The sequence below is a fragment of the Vipera berus genome (genome assembly GCF_964194415.1).
Source record: "Vipera berus genome assembly, chromosome: 4".
In the NCBI taxonomy this organism is placed as follows: Eukaryota; Metazoa; Chordata; class Lepidosauria; order Squamata; family Viperidae; genus Vipera; species Vipera berus.
The window spans coordinates 99726118-99744563 of NC_138206.1; the positions used below are offsets into that span (position 1 = coordinate 99726118).

General features: G+C 39.5%; 1 protein-coding gene across 12 annotated transcripts in view; it reads left to right on the forward strand.

Annotated features, from left to right (window-relative positions):
- Positions 1-12809, forward strand: part of LOC308668222 (WASH complex subunit 2C-like) — a 51405-nt gene extending 38596 nt beyond the window's left edge. For 10 of the 12 annotated variants that reach the window (XM_081327967.1, XM_081327971.1, XM_081327974.1 and 7 more), the window contains 8 exons: positions 1982-2098; positions 4206-4313; positions 4983-5084; positions 6061-6183; positions 8538-8729; positions 9243-9839; positions 11159-11327; positions 12307-12809. In XM_081327967.1, coding sequence (XP_081184093.1) covers positions 1982-2098; positions 4206-4313; positions 4983-5084; positions 6061-6183; positions 8538-8729; positions 9243-9839; positions 11159-11327; positions 12307-12443 — 1545 coding nt within the window. In that variant the 3' untranslated portion in view covers positions 12444-12809. The remainder of the gene's footprint in view (positions 1-1981; positions 2099-4205; positions 4314-4982; positions 5085-6060; positions 6184-8537; positions 8730-9242; positions 9840-11158; positions 11328-12306) is intronic. The other 2 variants (XM_081327968.1, XM_081327969.1) reach the window with 1 other exon arrangement.
- Positions 12810-18446: the final 5637 nt, after the last annotated feature.

The following is an 18446-nucleotide window of genomic DNA, read 5'->3' on the forward strand; positions in this document are numbered from 1 at the left end:
CTGGGTGTCGAGGGCAACTTGCAGAGCCAGGTCTTTAGGTTGTTACAGAAGAATAGGAGAGTAGGGAGCAATATTATTATTATTATTATTATTATTATTATTATTATTATTATTATTATTATTATTATTATTATTATTATTATTATTATTATTATTATTATTATTATCCAAAGGCCAGTGCTGCAGCAGAGAAGGTTCTTGTTGTGATTCAGGGTCAGCCTGTGGGTTCGGCAGTTGGGTCGGACGACTCAGAGGAGGAGGGGGGTGTTGAAGACCTTGCTGAGGGGGTTGAAGATCTTGCTGATGATAGCCCTCAGGCAGGCCCCTCCCACTTGGTCACCATGGAGACCCAGCTGTGTGAGCCTGACAGTGTGGATGAAGATGACCCACAGCTGGCCCTGTTCAAGGACGCCCGACGCAGGAGGCAGTCAAGTAGGAGTAAACAGAGGAAGGCTGTGGGGCTTCTCGGAAGGAGGCAGAGAGAGGCCACGCCCTGAACTCTTTATAAAGGGAATGTGTGGGGAGGGCTGGTTTGCTGAAAGCAACCGCTCAGATAGTGTTTCAAAGCTCCTGTATCTTGGTTCGTGTCTTGTTTGTTTTTTGTAGTAATAAATTTGGCAGACGTATTCCAGCCTCTTGCCATTTGTAAAGGGGTTGCCTTTTCTGCAGGGCCGGTAGCAGGCTGGTACAGAACAGTTCTTCTTCTGGATCCCCACAGTCAGTTCTGTGACTGACAGGATCTACAATAGCCCCGCTCTGCCAGCCGAGTACAACAGGCTAGTCATAGCGGGACAAGACAGTTCATCAGGTAGCCGGAACCTATGCAACTAAGGGCTTTAAAGGTTATAACCAACACCTTGAACTGCACTTGGAAGCAGACTGGTCGCCAGTGTTGTTTGCAGAGTAATGTGTAATATGAGCCATAAATATTCATGCCACCCAAATCTCAGGTCTTGTTCTTTTAACTCAGAGAGCCTTCTATTTCTCAGCAGAACCTGCTCTTTCATATAAACCAAACAGCAAGTTGCAAAATATAATTTCAAATCAACTAAACCCAATCCTCTTCTTTCCGTTGCATCTTATAACACCTTGTATTTAATTCATGTTTTCTAGTGACACAAATTTAAACATATCCTTCCGCCATTGTTTAAATAGTGAATCAAGTGTCAAATCAGGTATTGTCTGAAACAAAAATGTCATTTTGGCAAGACATTCACTTTTATCACTTGTCATAGTGATACCCAGATATTTTGCTTTCTATTTATTTTTATTTATTTTAATTCCATTTATATCCCGCCCTTCTCCGAAGACTCAGGGCGGCTTACAAGCTTAAAGCCTATTTTATTCATCAATTCTATTTGAGCTCCTATTTTCATATTTTTGTTAACATCTTTGTCTTCTGTTTATTAAACTTGGAAGATGCTAATGTTTAAAGTTATTTTCGTTTGCCACACAATATCCTACACAAATCACATTTGTGGAGTTGAGCAAATTATTAGATATTAGATATATGTTTACTGCTCTGTATATATAAAGTGGAATAATAAACGCACCAGACTTAACAATTGTAGATAAAAAAGACAAAAAAGTCTGGATAGTGGACATGGCAGTACTTGGAGAAAACAGAAGAGAAGAGAAAGAACTGAAGAAGATAACAAAGTACAAAGACCTGTAAATAGAAATAGAACGATTGTGGCAAAGGAAAGCAAAGGTAGTGCCAATAGTAATAGGTACCAAGGGTGCAATAGAGCATTACTTGAACATCATCAGCATTGACAATTCACCATCAGTCAATTTCAAAAGATAGCTTTACTCGGAACAGCTTATATCCCGCAACAATATCTGTAACACATCTGCTTATCCCAAGTCTTTGAGAAGGACTCAATAGGCAGACAAAAATGTTAAATCCAGTCTGAACATCTGACAAATTTAATCAATTTGTCACAGGCCCATACAATAACTTCTCTCTGTGAACTTCCAGCTCTTTTTGGAGAAAGATACCAAGAGAAAGATGCGAAGTGTGTTCAGTTTGTTTGAGGAAGAGGAGAAAAATGAAGTTATGGATTCTAGTAAGAATAAACATATTGGAATAGGGAAGGTGAGTAACGTGGGGTGGTGGGGTGGTGGAATGGGACGACTCACAGTGGGCAGTTGTGGCTGGTTGGGCGCAAAGGAGTGGGTGGGGTCGATGCGGATGACTCGGCATGACTCTGGTGGGCGTGGGAAAGTGAGCACGGATGGGTGGCTGTTAATGGCAGGACATGGCCTGGTCAGCGTGGAATAATTCACCCTGGCCAACTGTACTTGGGGTCAACACAATGTCCCACCAGAAAAAAAGGGGGGGTTTGACACCCCCACCCCAGGGCCAAGAGAAGATTTGATTTGCTCCTGTTGTCTTCCCCACTTTTGAGAATTGCAACTTTGCACTGCCGTTGTGAGTCATCCCATTCCAGTGCTAGAAACCCGCTTAAAAATAGTGTTCCCTGAACCAGCAAAGTTGACTGCTGCCTCTCGGTTTAAACCCATAGACCAGCAGAAGGCATCTTGCCTGCCCTCCATCCATGTGGGTAGGGAGGGACCTGCCATGCCAGGGTCTCCAGCTGATTCCCCACCCTGCGCAGCGCAGTGGAAGCCACATGGATGGAGGGCAGGCAAAGTTGAAATTCTCAGAAGGGGAAGGACAGCAGGAACAAATCGAATCTTCTCTCGGCTCTGAAGTGGGGAAGGTGTCAACCCTCCCTTTTTTTGGTTGTGTCTAGGTAAGGTTACAAGAGCACTGACATCACCACAGAGCTTTTAATGCAGCTGGAGATTTGAGCTCTTTCAAACTCTTCCCCCCATTGGTCTTAAAGGAAGTTTTTCTAGAGGAGGCAGTGGCTTGACCACTGCCAGGCTCCAGCATGGGCTCCAGGAGGCACACGCTTACCTGCTGGTAGTTCAGCTGGTGGGACATTGAGTTGTCCCCATGTCCATTTGGCAGGGGTAACTTGTTCCACTCCGACCCATCCACACCCAGCCATCCATGCCCACCTGCCCACACCCACCGGGTTGTGCCAAGTCATCTGTGCTGTGTCATCCACATCAACCCACCCACACCCACTCCTTGGTGCCCACCCAGCCACACCCATCTGGCCATGCCCACCCATCCATGCCCATCTGGCCGTTGTGAGTTGTCATAGATCAGACATGTCAAACTCACGACGTCACGTGACATCGCGAGACACATCGGGACTATTTTGCCATTGCCGGCAATGGGGTGGGCGTGGCTTCCAGATGACGTGTCTGGCCCATAGGCCGGCAGTTTGATACCCCTGTCATAGACCCTAGGTGGGGTACTAAAAATATTTAACTTGCCTTCTCTGTTATCAGTTTGTAGGACAACTTACTTTTTTTTTAGTCTGGAATAGGTTTAGGAGTTGCAGTATTGGTATCACTCCACTTTTCCCCAAAGCATCCCAATTTGCTGTAAAATATGTTAAAGCTGACAACATGTTGTCAGTGTATTCCCCATTGTGGTCTTGCTTACTATTTTGTAATCCCTTTCTCTCCTGTATCCCCAGTCTGGGAAGGAAACAAGTCAGGCACAGAAAAGATTGCCTATAGTGTAGATTGCCTACACTTCCCTCACTTTCTTCCTGTTTGAGCATTTTCTACTCTGCAAGGGAAGAAAAAAAGAAGCAATCCCTTTAAGCATTTCTCCTGTGCTTGATTTGTATTTTTTCTTCTTCCCCCCTCTTGCACAGCAGAGATATTGGAGAAGATTACAAAACACTAAGCAGATGTACAGTGGAAAATACACCCACTGCCTGAACCAATGTAATGTTTTCTGTTGTCTATTCCTCCATTGTGTACCTTCTTGCTGTCTTTAATCCCTTCCTCTCCAATGACTGAAAGTACAAACATTAATTCCCTTCTTTCTAATTATCTCAACACCTGGGTGAATATTCCAAAGAGTAAGAAAATGGGGAAAAACAAAAGCTGAGTTGTAGTTATGTTATTTCACTCTCAACAACTGCTTTGCTTAACAACTGCTGATCCTAATTGTGGTTACTAAATAAGGACTACCTGTATGTTGCCCACCACACAACATCAGTGGGCTGTGCTATTTTTTACATACAGATGTGTTCCTCCCTCAAGTAGCTGATCTGCTCTAATTGTTACATTTTGACACTGTGTTTTGAAAAAAATTCAATGGGTTTTTCCAGCCTCCAGAGAAGAGCACAGGTGTGTTTCAAGATGAAGAACTCCTCTTCAGCCGTAAACTGCAGGAAGACAATGATCCTGAAGTTGACCTTTTTGCTAACAAAAAAGAGGTCAGTCAACAGTAAATGCTTTCATTTTTTCTTTACAGATTGCTTTATTTCCAAATGGTTAAATAACAAGCAGAAGTTAGACATTTCTGTTGATTTAGTGGATTGCATGTAAGCTTTAAAAAGTTTTATAATGGATTTGCTAATTGACTTTAAAGTACTCGTAAGTAATTATAAGGATGGAATATGATAGTGTAGGAAGCTATGGACCTCCAAATACTGCTAAATGACAACTCTAAGCAACCCAAATAGCAGAGAAACAGAGGGAGTATAAACTTTAAATAGGCATGTAACTTTTTAAAAGTTACACAGTGGGTCATTTCATCATTGAGGGATTCACTTCTGATTGTAAGAAATATATAAGAAATGCCTTTTTATCTCTAGTTTAAGTTAGATGGTGGCAACTCAACTTGTGAACAACAGTCTGAAACTTTGTTGTTGTTGTTAGTTGCGAAATCGTGTCCGACCCATCGCGACCCCATGGACAACGTTCCTCCAGGCCTTCCTGTCCTCTACCATCTTCTGGAGTCCATTTAGGCTCACGCCTACATTCTGAAACTACCATTGTATAAAATTAGTGATTTGTTAAAAACAAGTAAAAAGTATTTAGGAAATAGTTATTTGTTTATCCTATCTATATGATATGTATGTATATTTCTGTTTCTATTTCAGATTTCAAGCCCTAAAGCAAAATTATCATCTGGAGAATGGCTATTTGGGACTGATGACAATGGTGATGATGGTCTATTCAGCAATTCTGCCACAAAGTCCTTGGTACTTATCATGTTGTATTTAATATTTGAAAAGGCCTCAGATGTTGCTTTTTGTTTGGATTGCTTGAGATTGTTTAAATCACATAATAGAGGTATGCCAATTATTCCAAGCTCTGAGTGATCTAAGCTTGGAACAAAACATTTTTGCCCTTCTTTCAAGAGCACCACTGCTGCTTGGCTGTCACAACATTTGCTACCCTATAGCTTACAATTGGAGGATCTTCCTAAGAGCAGGCTAATGGGTACATACTCCGGGATGATTGCCAAAAGCAACATGTTATTTTGAAGAATCTTCTGAGATGCCCATAAAGATCTTTTTTGTTACTTTTGACATGCTGTAGTATTTCCTTTTGGTTTAAAATATTTTGTTACTTCAGTATAATTTACACACTCACACATACACACATGGAGAGAAATTGAGAGCAATAGTACAGAATATAAATAGTATTGCATCAGAGTCCAGTAGTATTCATAAGATTTCTTCAGAATCTAAACTCAGAATTTAAAATGTGGCAACAAAAAACATAATTGATTTACATAATATCAAAAGGCTCCAAGCCGACTGGCATTTTTTACGTTTTACAGTTCAACTTTATTTGAAAAGAAAAAAAAGCTGAGTAGTAAAATCGAGTTATAGGTCCATATCTATTTACTTTTTTTTCTTAATTTGACATACCAGTACTTATATGTCTACGTGTGTAAAAGTTTAAGCTGACAAATAATTGAGATAAATTACCATGTTTGCTGTATAATGTTTAGACTTGACAGATCAGTATACTGAAACAAAATAAGTTAGTTTTAAGTTATTCTAAGAGAATGCACTACTCTGCTTTTGTAGTCATAATTGTCATTTTTAGAGCAAGGCACATATTCCAGTTTTTAAATATTAATGACATTGGCAACTTAGAGCTGCTTTCATAACTGACATAAAGCACCGCCTTGCATTTTTAATATGTTACTTTAATTTTTTTTGTAAGGTACTGGAAAAGAAAATGAAAATAGAGAAAGACAGCACCATTTTGTCCTTGGAAAAAGATAGTAAAGTTCTGCAGTCTAATCAAGATGAAAAACAGGGAGAATCAAAAACTCAGGCCACTGAGGTTTGTAAAGTACAGTTTTGAATTACAGTTTAAATATATGAAAAGTACATATCTTAACAAGGATGGATGTTCCATAACCATTAGTAAGTGGGGTAAGTATCTTCAGATGGAAATATACACACACACACAAGCCTGTTGTGCTGTTCCCTTTTTGTATAAGCAAACCTAATCACAATGTAGAAATGGTAAACCAATAATAACTTTACACTAACTCCATTTATTATAGCTCCTTATATCTTTCTATCCTTAAAAAAATTGCTTGCTTCAACTGCATTCATGTCTCTTTATGGGTTGTTTTTCTTTGCATTTCTAGTATCTTTTTTGTGTTTCAGTAACTCCATTACCATGATTACTTCTTCATCTTCTCTTTCCCTCTCAATTCATTCACTTCTTTCATATATTGTTTTGCAGTTTGAGGCTCATTCAGGTCTTTTTAGGTGACCAAAATCATATCAGTGTTGTACATTCATATTGGTCACTTACTTCTTTAGTTTCATTTTCTCATCAGCTATTTTTTTTTTCTTTCTTTCTTTCTTTCTTTCTTTCTTTCTTTCTTTCTTTCTTTCTTTCTTTCTTTCTCTCTCTCTTTCTTTCTTTCTTTCTTTCTTTCTTTCTTTCTTTTTCTCTTTCCCCTTCTTTCCTTCCTTCCTTCCTTCCTTCCTTCTCTTAGTAAGAAAGTTCATCTTCACTGCACTCCTCTGAATCTGTTCTCACCCATCGATCCTGGAAATGTAGTGCGCAGAATTGTACAGGTGCAGCCTCACTAGTGCTGACTAGAGGGAAATAAGTGTCTTTGGTATGATGTAAGAGCCTTGGTGGAGCAGTGGGCTAATGCCTCCTTAAGTAACACCAGCTGCCTGCAATTAGTGCAGGTTCGCATCCCACCAGGCTCAAGGTTGACTCAGCCTTCCATCCTTCCGAGGTAGGTAAAATGAGGACCCATATTGTTGGGGGCAATTAAGCTGACTTTGTAATAATGCCGCTTGGGGGGTGTGTGTGAAAGCCCTAATAAGCAGGCATATACATAGAATGAAGGCTATTGCTAAGCACATTAATTTGTGCTTAGATTGTAAGCCACCCTGAGTCTCCGGAGAAGGGCGGGATATAAATGGGATTAAAATAAAAATAAAAAATAAAATGTTTGTTATACAGGCCAGAGCTGCATTAATTCTTCTAGTCTCATTCTTCTGATTCATGTTTGGCTTCTTGTCAATGAAGTTTGTTCTTTTCAGGTACACTGTTTCTGTAGAAAATAAAAGAGGTGAACTTGGATAGAAACTTGCAAACTATTATCTCGGCAAAATTTTCTGAAGTGTTCTTTAAGCGCTGAGAAATAAGATAATATTCCAAGGAAGCAGAATCATGTTAGGCCTATCTTAATAAGTCTACCTAATTGGGCTAATAGTTTCCAAGCCATGAAAATCACATCTTGAATACATAGATAGATGTCACTTGCAAACTCGTGTGCAGCAATTGTTCAAAGTTAACAATAGTTGGAAAAAAAACAACAACTTTGTAACCAGTCCTCACATTTATGACTGTCTCAGCATCCCACAGTCATGGGATCACCATTTGCATGCAAGCAGAATTCATGCAAATGGATTGTATACGTGAGCCCTTTACAACAACATTTGCAGTATATGTCTAAGATTTCACTGGCCTGCTTGCCTGGGACTCCCATATCTTCCTATACTGCTGTGACATGAGGTCCTCACTTAATCACACACATTCTTGGGGTTACAATGGCACCAGGATTGCCATCCTCATGTTTTGCAACCACATTGTTCAGTGACAGAAATTCTGGTCCTAATTGCCATTGTAACCTGAAGTCTACTATATGTCAATGTTGGTGGGTTTGTGGCGGGCGGGGGGGGGAATGGAGGGTTTGCTCCTATGAGAACATTTTTCTGTAGGTTTTGTGGAGGAGGAGGGGGAAGGTGAAGGAGCAGAGATAAATGGCTCATCATTGAGCTTGGATGCATTATCTGCAGACAATTATCCGAAGTCCAAAATCCTTACAAAGGACACCAAAGATTACTTATATGTATACAAGGCAAGAGTAAAATCATAAGTTGTGATCACATCATTTTTCAGTTAGCAGCTAAGCTGCCATTCCCAATTGAAGACTGTGTAATACCTTACATTTCTCTTATTAAAGAATTTATTGCCCCAATATGTCCAGGTTACAGTATATTGTAATCTTGTTCTATAATTCTGGGTGTTTTTTCAGACCTCTAAATGTTGTGACAGCTACATATGTTAAGCAGTTTATCAATGCTATCGTCCAAGTTGTTAAATAAAAATGTTGAATATACTGGCTGCCACAAATGATAAATTTTATTTTACTTTGTAAGGGAGAATTGGGAACTAACCCAAAAGATAAACTGTACAAGAAAGTGTCTACTGTGAAACCACCTTCAAAGGGACCATCTCACTTACCTGATGACACAAAGCATACCAAAGTAGCTTCCACAAGAAATACTACAGAGATGGGAGTTAGTTTTGATAACCCTATGAAAGCCAACACATTGCAAAATGTCAACAAGGTAATTTGATAATGAAAAATCCCTATAAAGATTATTATTTCAACGAACTACATAGGACTTGTTTTAGTTGCCAGTTGGTATCAAAGTATTTACTGATGTAGGAAAAAATGTAGTGAATGAATAAATGGATAAGCATTTTCCACATTTTCATAGGGAAAGGGAAGATATATTTAAATTAGTGTGGTTAATTTAAATTGAATAGTGAGCTGAGCAGAAAGAATTACTAGGTTAGGCTATTCAGCTTAATAAAGATATGCTTTTCTTAAGAGAATTTTTGAAGACCTCTCTCATTGCAAAACACCCTGAAATCAAAAGGAGAAATTGTGAAGAAAGTACTTCACTCTAGGTTCCCTTCAGTTTCCTATCCTGATGTATAGCCTCATTCAGATAGATTCTTTCCTCTCTTGCCTTAAGGTGTTGAGTACCAATTTTTAAAATAGTGGTGCTTCTTTTAAAGATGTGGCATTGCCTGCTCTTACTGTCATATTGTACTGTTATAAACTCAAATTACAGGGAAGAATCAAAGTGAGTGGGCAACGAAGACCACCAACCAGAACTGCCAGGCGATTAGCTATTGAAGAACTTGACCGAAATGAAATAAATACTTCAGAGAACACCTCTCTGCCTATCTTAAAAGAAAACTCTGGACCACCGACTATATTATATAATAGTGAACTGCACAGAAAGAAAATTACTGAAAAAGTTTGCTTGGCTCCATCAACCAACAGCAGCAACCAATCCAATGAGACAAAACGTAGCCCTCTTTTAAAATCAACAGCCTATTCTGATGCGAATGATCTCTTTGAGTCCGACAATTTTTCCACCGAGGACAACAACTCTAAAGCAGCCTTAAGACAAAAAGCAACCTTGGAAACTGAAAGCATTGTAAGCCAGGTTTCAAAAGTTGAGGAGCTGTTTCCTGCTGCACAAGAGAATACAAGTTATGATGACCTCTTTCACTCTAGAAAGACATTAAAGAAATTAAGTCCTGTCCCTTTCCCAGAGGAAGACCAGGATGTCTTCATCACTAGTAAGAAAACTGTGAAGAGAAAAGAAGAGGAGCTCACACCTCAGTTACATCAAAGTTTCCCAACCCATGACATTTTTGAGGTAATTTTGAAAGTTTTTCTCTTCAGACTTGGATTCTTTTGATTTTGTATTGTGCTGTGTTTTGTTTAATCCATAGGCATTAAAGTGATGGGGGAAGCAACTTGAGATGAATGCAGTTTGTTTAAATGGTAACAAAAAAAAGTGAATAATAGATTTGGAATTTTTTATTTCATCAGCATTCTGATGATATTCTGACCCTCAGGATGCCTTTTCATAGTGGCTTCATTCAATGTTAAAAAGTAGTTGAAGAGGGGGCATAACACAAAAGTAGCCACTGGTCCAATCATTCCCCTTCCCCGACTAGAACCACCCCAAGAAAGGTTCCAGTTGTGTTAAATAATTTTTTTAAAAAAATCTCCAATCCTGCAGTGCCTGAAACTGTCCTGAACAGGAAAAAACATAATCATCTTCTTCTAACCACATATTAAATATTGTTTCCTAAAAAGGAAAGGTTAGAGATTATCAGAGTTGGATTCAGACAGGGCCTGTTGAGGGGGCATACTACAACCTTCCCCAAGGCTGCAGATGTAAAGCCTTACCCAGAGCAAGGCATTGACAATCTCCTGAATCCAACTTGTCACATCTCCACTGCTCCCTGAAGGATCCAGGAAGGGCATTGGTCAAGCTTAAAAGTGGCAGGGATCATGTTAGATGTCCTGTCCACTTCCTCAAAATCCCTAGGCCAAAAAGATTCCCATCTATAACAGTCAGATATACCTGCTATTCACTCATGAGAAATCAAGACTTTTTGATAAATAGAAGCCTCTTATGGACTTTATGCATAAAAATGAACTTGTGACATGCTTTTGATGATTAGATAGGATAAATTATAAAAAGAGGAGTAATACGATGTAACTTTCAAGAGGGAGGTTAAAACTAAGTTATAAGCCCTGCGAGTAATATTGCGAGCCACTTCTTTATATCTTTTTCCCCTTTTTTTATTTTTCCTCAACTTGTTTTCATTTCTTATACTTCTTGGGGGTTTTTTTATTCTGTTCTTTTCTTTCCTTTATATTAGTTTGTGTTAGTTTTTATCGTACTGTTTAAGTTTCAATTAGAAAGAGAGAGAGAGAGAGAGATAAAACATACTATGTATGTACAAAAGGGGCTTAGGAGAGCAAGAAGCAACGGATGGAAACTAATCAAGGAGAGTAGCAACCTAGAACTAAGGAGAAACTTCCTGACAGTTAGAACAATTAATCAGTGGAACAACCTGCCTTCAGAGAGCTACTTGTATTTGATTTTACAAGCACTAACCAGAGAAAACATATGCCTTCAAAGATCATTTTTATACTCAGTAGTCGTTTTCTTTATTCAAGGATGATATATTTGCAGTAGAAACCGTTAAGCTGCCAGACAAAGGAAAAGAGATGGAAGTCAATTTGTTTGATGATGATGTTGACATCTTTGCTGATCTTGCTGTAAAATCAAAGGAAAAGAGTACCAGAAAGAAGATGGAAGCTGTATCTATATTTGACGAGGACACAGGTAAAAAACTAATATTTGTAGAAAGATCTGTAATTTGCTGACAGATACATTTCTATAGAAACAGGTTGGGAAAGAATTAGGGAATGATTTTGCAAATAAAAAAAAATGCAAAACTGCCCGCTCATAGAATAAGGCAACTCCCTTGGATTGGGAGGATTGAGGAATGTTGGCATATTTAATATATTTCTTCAGATACACAGAAGGATCATCACTAATCCTATTTTGTTAGAAATATTGAGCCTCAATAGGAAGAGATTATCTTCCATGAAGGAAGAGTAGGATATATGCCAAGAAAGAGGTGGAAAAACACTTGTGCTTCAGGAACTTAATGGGGCTTGCTGTCTTAATAGAACTGTATTGATTCAAGGCAGATTCCACAGTGTATCTTTGAAATTCAGATTTTTGAAAATTTGTATTCTATCCAGTGGGGGAGTGTAATTATTGAGACTAGCAGTTGCTAAAGCATTTTCAGTTAAGTCAGAAAGCAACCATGGTAAGAATGACTACATCTGTGTACATTGTCTTTCTTGGTATAGCTGGCTTCTGACTTGGTATGATAGAGATTACACTTCTCAGAAAATACATTAGGACAAATACTAGATTTGATTTTAAGTTAAGATAGTATGATACTCTTGACACATTTAATAGTTGTACTTTTCTGTACATTAGAAATTAAAATTGGAGGCACTGTTTTGAAGGGGCTCCACACACTCCATTCAAGGCTTTTGAGTTTCCTGCACCTTTGAGTTCTTTCAATTCAGTCAACAGTAGAATTTCCTGTTTCTGTTATTTCAGACCTATCGCATGTTTTGAGCAATGCATTATTGATGTCTTTGCTAAGAATGTGCCTAGGATCCAGCAGACTTTTTATTGACATCCTTCCCTGTATTCCTGTTAATATAAATGTAACTCATCATTTTCTAAAAAAAAATATCTGTGAAATAGTTCTGGTCATAAACTGTTTTCTCCCTCTCTCTAGATGATATCTTCTCCCCTGCTAGTCAATCTAAGACATCAACAAAAAAGACTGTCTTTCAGTCAGTCTCAGGAAGTAAGTGTGAACTTAGAACAGCAAGCACTTTTGATGACCCACTCAATGCATTTCAAGGGCACTAATAAAGAGACTGCTGGCCAATGTATTTTCAACTTGTCACTGAATATTAATTCCTTCATTTTCTAATCAAATACTTGATGTGACAAAACTGAATATTCCTGGACTCATTCACTTATCTATTTTACTCCATGTGACATTTTAAAAAATATTATAAAAGCTATTTGAGCAAACAATAATTGTCCTAATCAGCTTGTTACTGGCAATGTAATATATATACATATATGTATAGTATGAATCAAAATTACAGAACATTTAATATCGATAAATGGCATTTACATAATCAATGTTTTCTGATCTGCTATATTGTAAGTAAACTCACTTTCTGGAATTAAGTTTATAATTATAACTCATGATTATGAAAATCTGAATTCTTTTGAGTATATCCTTGGTTACTGATAAAAATTATTTCCTTTTGCTGGAAGGGATGGGATAAGATGGCATGGAATTTTTCACTACCATATATACTTACAGATAAGGTAACCTTCGATAAGGTAACCCCTTTTTTTTTTTACCAAATTGCACTTTAAAAAGGTTCCATCGGTGAATAAGCTGTCCTATGTGTTTCATGGTGTTTTGGTAAAAAAAAATTAAGGTCTGCCTATCTGCAGATGGGTTTACATGCAAGTATATATGGGAAATATATATACTTTAAAAAAGAATACTGTATACACTCACAGGTAAGCCAATTTGTGGATGAGCTGAACCCAATTTTTTAGGTGCATTTTGGTACTCAACATTCTTGGCTTATCTGCCAGTATGTACAATATTAAAATATTTCTGGGGATTGCATAAAAATAACTATCAAAAACTGAGAGTAATCACTGATTTTGCATTCCATCAGAATTCTGTTCGCATTGAATCTCAGTTTACCTTAATATAGTATCACTACCAGGTGATAAAAATGCACATTTTGGGTTGAATGTCCACACCATTTATTGGATACTTTCTCATGTCAAATACTATGCATTTTCTCCACTATTCAGTCCGTTTAAAAAAAAGAAGGGTATGTGCATTCAAATAGTTCTTTGAAAGTATGATTTCTCGTTGGTTTGGATGCAGTGACAAAGTAGTTATACTGGCTTACATCTGAAGTTCTTGCAGTTGTAGAAAACTAACCAGCTGGGTCCATCTACATGTAACCCTAAATCCCACAATATAGCATTTCACTTTATTTCTTAAATCCTTCCCTTGGGAGGAAGAATAGTATAAAATAAAATTAATAAATGCAAGTTATGGTATTGTATGGGGTGTGATGAGTGTCATAGCTACTGTCCTGGACCGAAACCCAGAGCATCCAGGAGTACATCAGTAAGACGGCACCCAAAGACGAACTGCTGAGATTAAGTGGAGGTGCCATGGCAAGACAAGACTTTGCATGGGATGTACCAGTGACAGATAGCTGAAGTGACAAACACTGGGAAACCACCTATCTATCCGTATGTGAAGAGAAAAACCTTATCTCTTTCGATATGTATATACCTAAATAGTTTTGATAGAAATATGAAATTAACTAATATTCCTTAAATGGATGGGTAACCAAATTTTCTCTTAATAGCATCAGTTCCGAATTGGACCACTTATAATAGAATATTTTGTTATTTTACTAAAGGCATCTATTATTTATTTATTTATTTATTTTATTGGATTTATACACCGCACTTTCCCGAAGGACTCAGGGCGGTTTACAGGGTATTTAAAACAAAGATCGATACAAAAGTTAAAAACAATTAAAAAAGATTAAATCCCTGAAAAAAAATAAAAACCCCAATTAAAATTAAAATTCTCAGCCTGGGCCAAAGAGCTCGAAGAGCCAGGTCTTCAGGTCCCGGCGAAATGAACGGAGGCCGGGGGCAGTTCTAAGCTCCACGGGCAGCTGGTTCCAGAGGGCAGGCGCACCCACTGAGAAGGCCCTCCCCTGGGTGTTATCCGCCGGCAATCTTTTACCGGCAGCACCCTGAGAAGACCCTCCCTGTGGGAGCGCACTGGACGAAGGGAACTTGATGCTGGCAGCAGGTGTTCCCTCAGATATCCCGGACCCAAGCCATTTAGGGCTTTATAGGTCATCACCAGCACCTTGAATCTCACCCGGAGGGCAACCGGGAGCCAATGCAGCTCGCGGAGTAGAGGTGTTACATGGGAGTATCGGGAAACCCCCATCACAACTCGCGCGGCCGCATTCTGCACCAGCTGAAGCCTCCGAGTGGTCCTCAAGGGCAGCCCCATGTAGAGAGCGTTGCAGTAGTCTAAATGGGAGGTCACGAGCGCATGAGTGACTGTGCGTAGGGCATCTCGGTCCAGGTAGGGTCGCAACTGGCGCACCAGGTGAACCTGGGCAAAAGCCCCCCTGGTCACGGCTCCTATATGGTCTTCAAAATTGAGCTGTGAATCTAGGAGGACGCCCAAGTTGCGAGCCCTATCAATGGGGGTAACACCTCACCCCCCATTGTTAAAGGTGGAATAGTCTGGTTAACCCGAGATGCCGATATGCACAGCCACTCAGTCTTGGCGGGATTGAGACGCCTGTTTCTCCCCATCCAGACCTGGACCGCCTCCAGGCAGTGGGACATCACGGCGAGGGCATCACTGGGTTGGTTCGGGGTGGAGAGAAAAAGTTGGGTATCATCAGCGTACTGATCATACCCCACCCTGAAACCACGAATGATCTCACCCAGCGGCTTCATATAGATGTTGAACAGGAGGGGCGAGAGAACCGACCCCTGAGGAACTCCACAAACGAGAGGCCTTGGGATGGATCTCTGCCCTCCCGTCAACACCAACTGCGAGCGGCCCAGGAGATAGGAGGAGAACCACCGTAAAAAAAAAACTGAGACGCCGCAGTAGGATACCATGGTCGATGGTATCAAAAGCCGCTGAGAGATCTAATAGGACTAGGACAGAGGAACAACCCCTGTCCCGAGCCCGCCAGAGATCATTCACCAGCGTGACCAATGCTGTCTCCGTGCTGTGTCCGGGCCTGAAACCCGATTGGTACGGGTCCAGATAATCAGTTTCCTCCAGGAACAGAGGAAGCTGTTGCGCCACCACACTCTCAACAACCTTCGCCAAAAAGCGAAGGTTGGAGACTGGACGATAGTTATTTAAAACAGCCGGGTCCAGGACAGGCTTTTTGAGGAGGGGGTCTCACCACCACCTCCTTCAAGGCGGCGGGGAAGACACCCTCCTTCAAAGAAGCAGTTATTACTGCCTGGAACCAGCCTCGTGTCTCCTCCCGGGCCGCATAAACCAGCCATGAGGGGCACAGATCCAACAAACAGGTGGTGGAGCTCAGCCTCCCCATGATCCTGTCCACATCATCAGGGGAAACAAGATCGAACTCAGTCCAGATAACATGTTCAAGACCGTCCGATTCCTCCACGTCAGACTCCGCCCAGTCAGAGTCCAAGCCGGCCCAGATCTGAGCAATTTTGTCCGTCAGATGATGACTAAACTCTTCGGCCCGTCCCTGCAAGGGATCCTCTCTCACCTCCTGGTTAAGGAGGGAGTGAGTACCAACACCAGGATAGTACTATGAGGTATCATCCACAAATAAAATCAATTTATATTCAAGTAAATTGCATACTACCCTGTAAATCTCCCAAAGTTGTCTAAAAGTACAAGCCGAGGGTTCCATGCAAATATCAAAAAGCAAGGCTAAAACTGGCATCCTTGCTTACTTCCTCTAAATAATAAGAAAGCAACAGAAAACACACCACTAACCTTTATTTTAGATGTGTACTAATCATATATCTTGATCCATTTTATAAATTTCAAAAAAAAATCCAAACCTTTATTATACAGCAAACATGTACTGTGTATATTTTGCCAAAAGCTTTTTTTAGGATCTAACAATAAGATTACAAATTGGCTTTCATTTTTATTCAAGTCTATACCATAGACTTGAATATCACTTGCCATGATCTGCTAGCACTGCCATTAAGCTCTCTGTTTCAATATTAATCAAGATTGGATTATTTTTACCTGCTTTTGGTATCACACATTACATTAATACTTTATATGTAACATTCGCATGAATGATTCAACTATTTAGAACTCATACATAATTGTTTTCCAAGATTTGTAAACTACCCAATCATATAGTAGCTGAAAGGGATCTGAATTAAATTATGCACTATTTCAGATTATAAAAGTATAGAGGGGAAAAAGGAATGACATTGCCATAGGTGTATACTACAGACCAACCAGAAGAAATAGATGAACTTTTTGCTAATCAGTTTGCTAAGGTATGCAGGAAGTAGACTACAACCCTGACATCAGCTGGGAGACAAACTCAAACAGTTTCCTGACAAACCTAGAGGACAACTTTGTCTCTCAAAAGGTATAGAAAGGAACTTGAGGGCCAGCTGTACTGGAGTCTATTCTTACTGATAGAAATAAAACAGTAGAAAGAGATGAAGTTGTGGGAACTTTGGAGGAGAATGACCATGTCATATTGGAATTCAACAGAATGCAGTTACAACCTATAGAACAAAATTTAGTGTCTTAGACTTTAAGAACAGCTGATTTCAATAAACTTAGCTTGGGAAGGATTCCATGGATGAAAACATTAAAGGAGAAAACAACTCAAAATTTTTTGGGAAACTCAGAAAATGAGATTATAAAAGTCCGATACTGCTGAAAAAGATCCCAAAAGAAATCAGCATGGCTGTATAAAGAACTCCCTGATAAACTGAAAGACAAAAAGGACAAGTATAAAAATTGGAAAACAGGACACATAACTAAAAAAAAGTACAAAAAAGTGAAAACTACAAAAAAGATGTTGAAACCATAAACAGTGTAGAGAAGAGCAACAAAGATGATTAGGAAGTTGTAAGCTGAAACATAAGATGAACAGTTGCAGATACTGGTTATGTCTAGAGCACAGGTCTGCAACCCGCGGCTCCGGAGCCGCATGCGGCTCTTTCAGCCATCTCCTGCGGCTCCCAGTCCTCTGCTATGTGCAGTCCAAAAAAAAAAAGTGAGACTAAAAAAGTTCAACCAATCAATTCAAATATGCAGGGTAGGTGCATATCTCGCCTTGGCTCCACTCTTCAGTCAAACCCTGTTCTGCGCATGCGCGCATGTACATGCATGCACACACATTTTTTGCGGCTCCCAGTTTTTCCTTTTGTGAGGGAACCGGTTCCGAGTGGCTCTTTCACTGTTTCAGGTTGCTGACCCCTGGTCTAGAGTAACAAAGAGGACTAGGGGTGACATGATGGCAGTTTTCTAATATTTGAGGGATTGTCACAGAGAAAAGGTCGATCTATTCTCCAAAGCACCTGAGGTAGTAAGGGTAGTAAGAAGTAAAGGTTGGAAACTTGTTAAGGAGAGATCCAGCCTAAAACTAAGGAGAAATTTCCTAACAGAAGAATTAACCAATGGAATGGCTTGACTCCAGAAGTGGGTATTCCATAACTGGAGGTTTTTAAAGAGATTGGACAGCCATTTGTTCAGAATGGTATAGAGTTCCCTGCATCAGCAGGGGGTTGGATTAGAACAGGGGTCTCCAATCTGTGGGCCACAGCCCACTACTGGACCGTGGCCTAATTGCCAACAGATCATGTGTGTGGCCGGCCGGTGCGCGTGCAATGCAAGTATGAAGGCTGGCTATTTGGCATTTCATCAGTTTTTCCCAAAGTGAATATTCTTTCCTCAGCAAATAAAAAAACTATTTTTCTTTAGATGACATTCTTTGGGATCTAAAGCTATGTGAAAAATTCATCTTATTTCAGTCTCAGTTAACAGTACATATATATTTTCAGATGTGTACTGGATATATATTTGTTGAATGAACAGTTTAATTAAGCAGATAGCTTTTTTATTTTTACAAAACATGAGATATCACAAAACCAGGCTACTAAACTGAGTTTTACCCCCTTCTCTTCAAGAAATTGACTGCAATTAAATTTGCAAAAAAAGCAAATTAATATTACATTAATATTCTGGATAATATTAGATCATTTCTGATCTTTTGCTAATAGATGTCTGCTATCTGCTTATACATT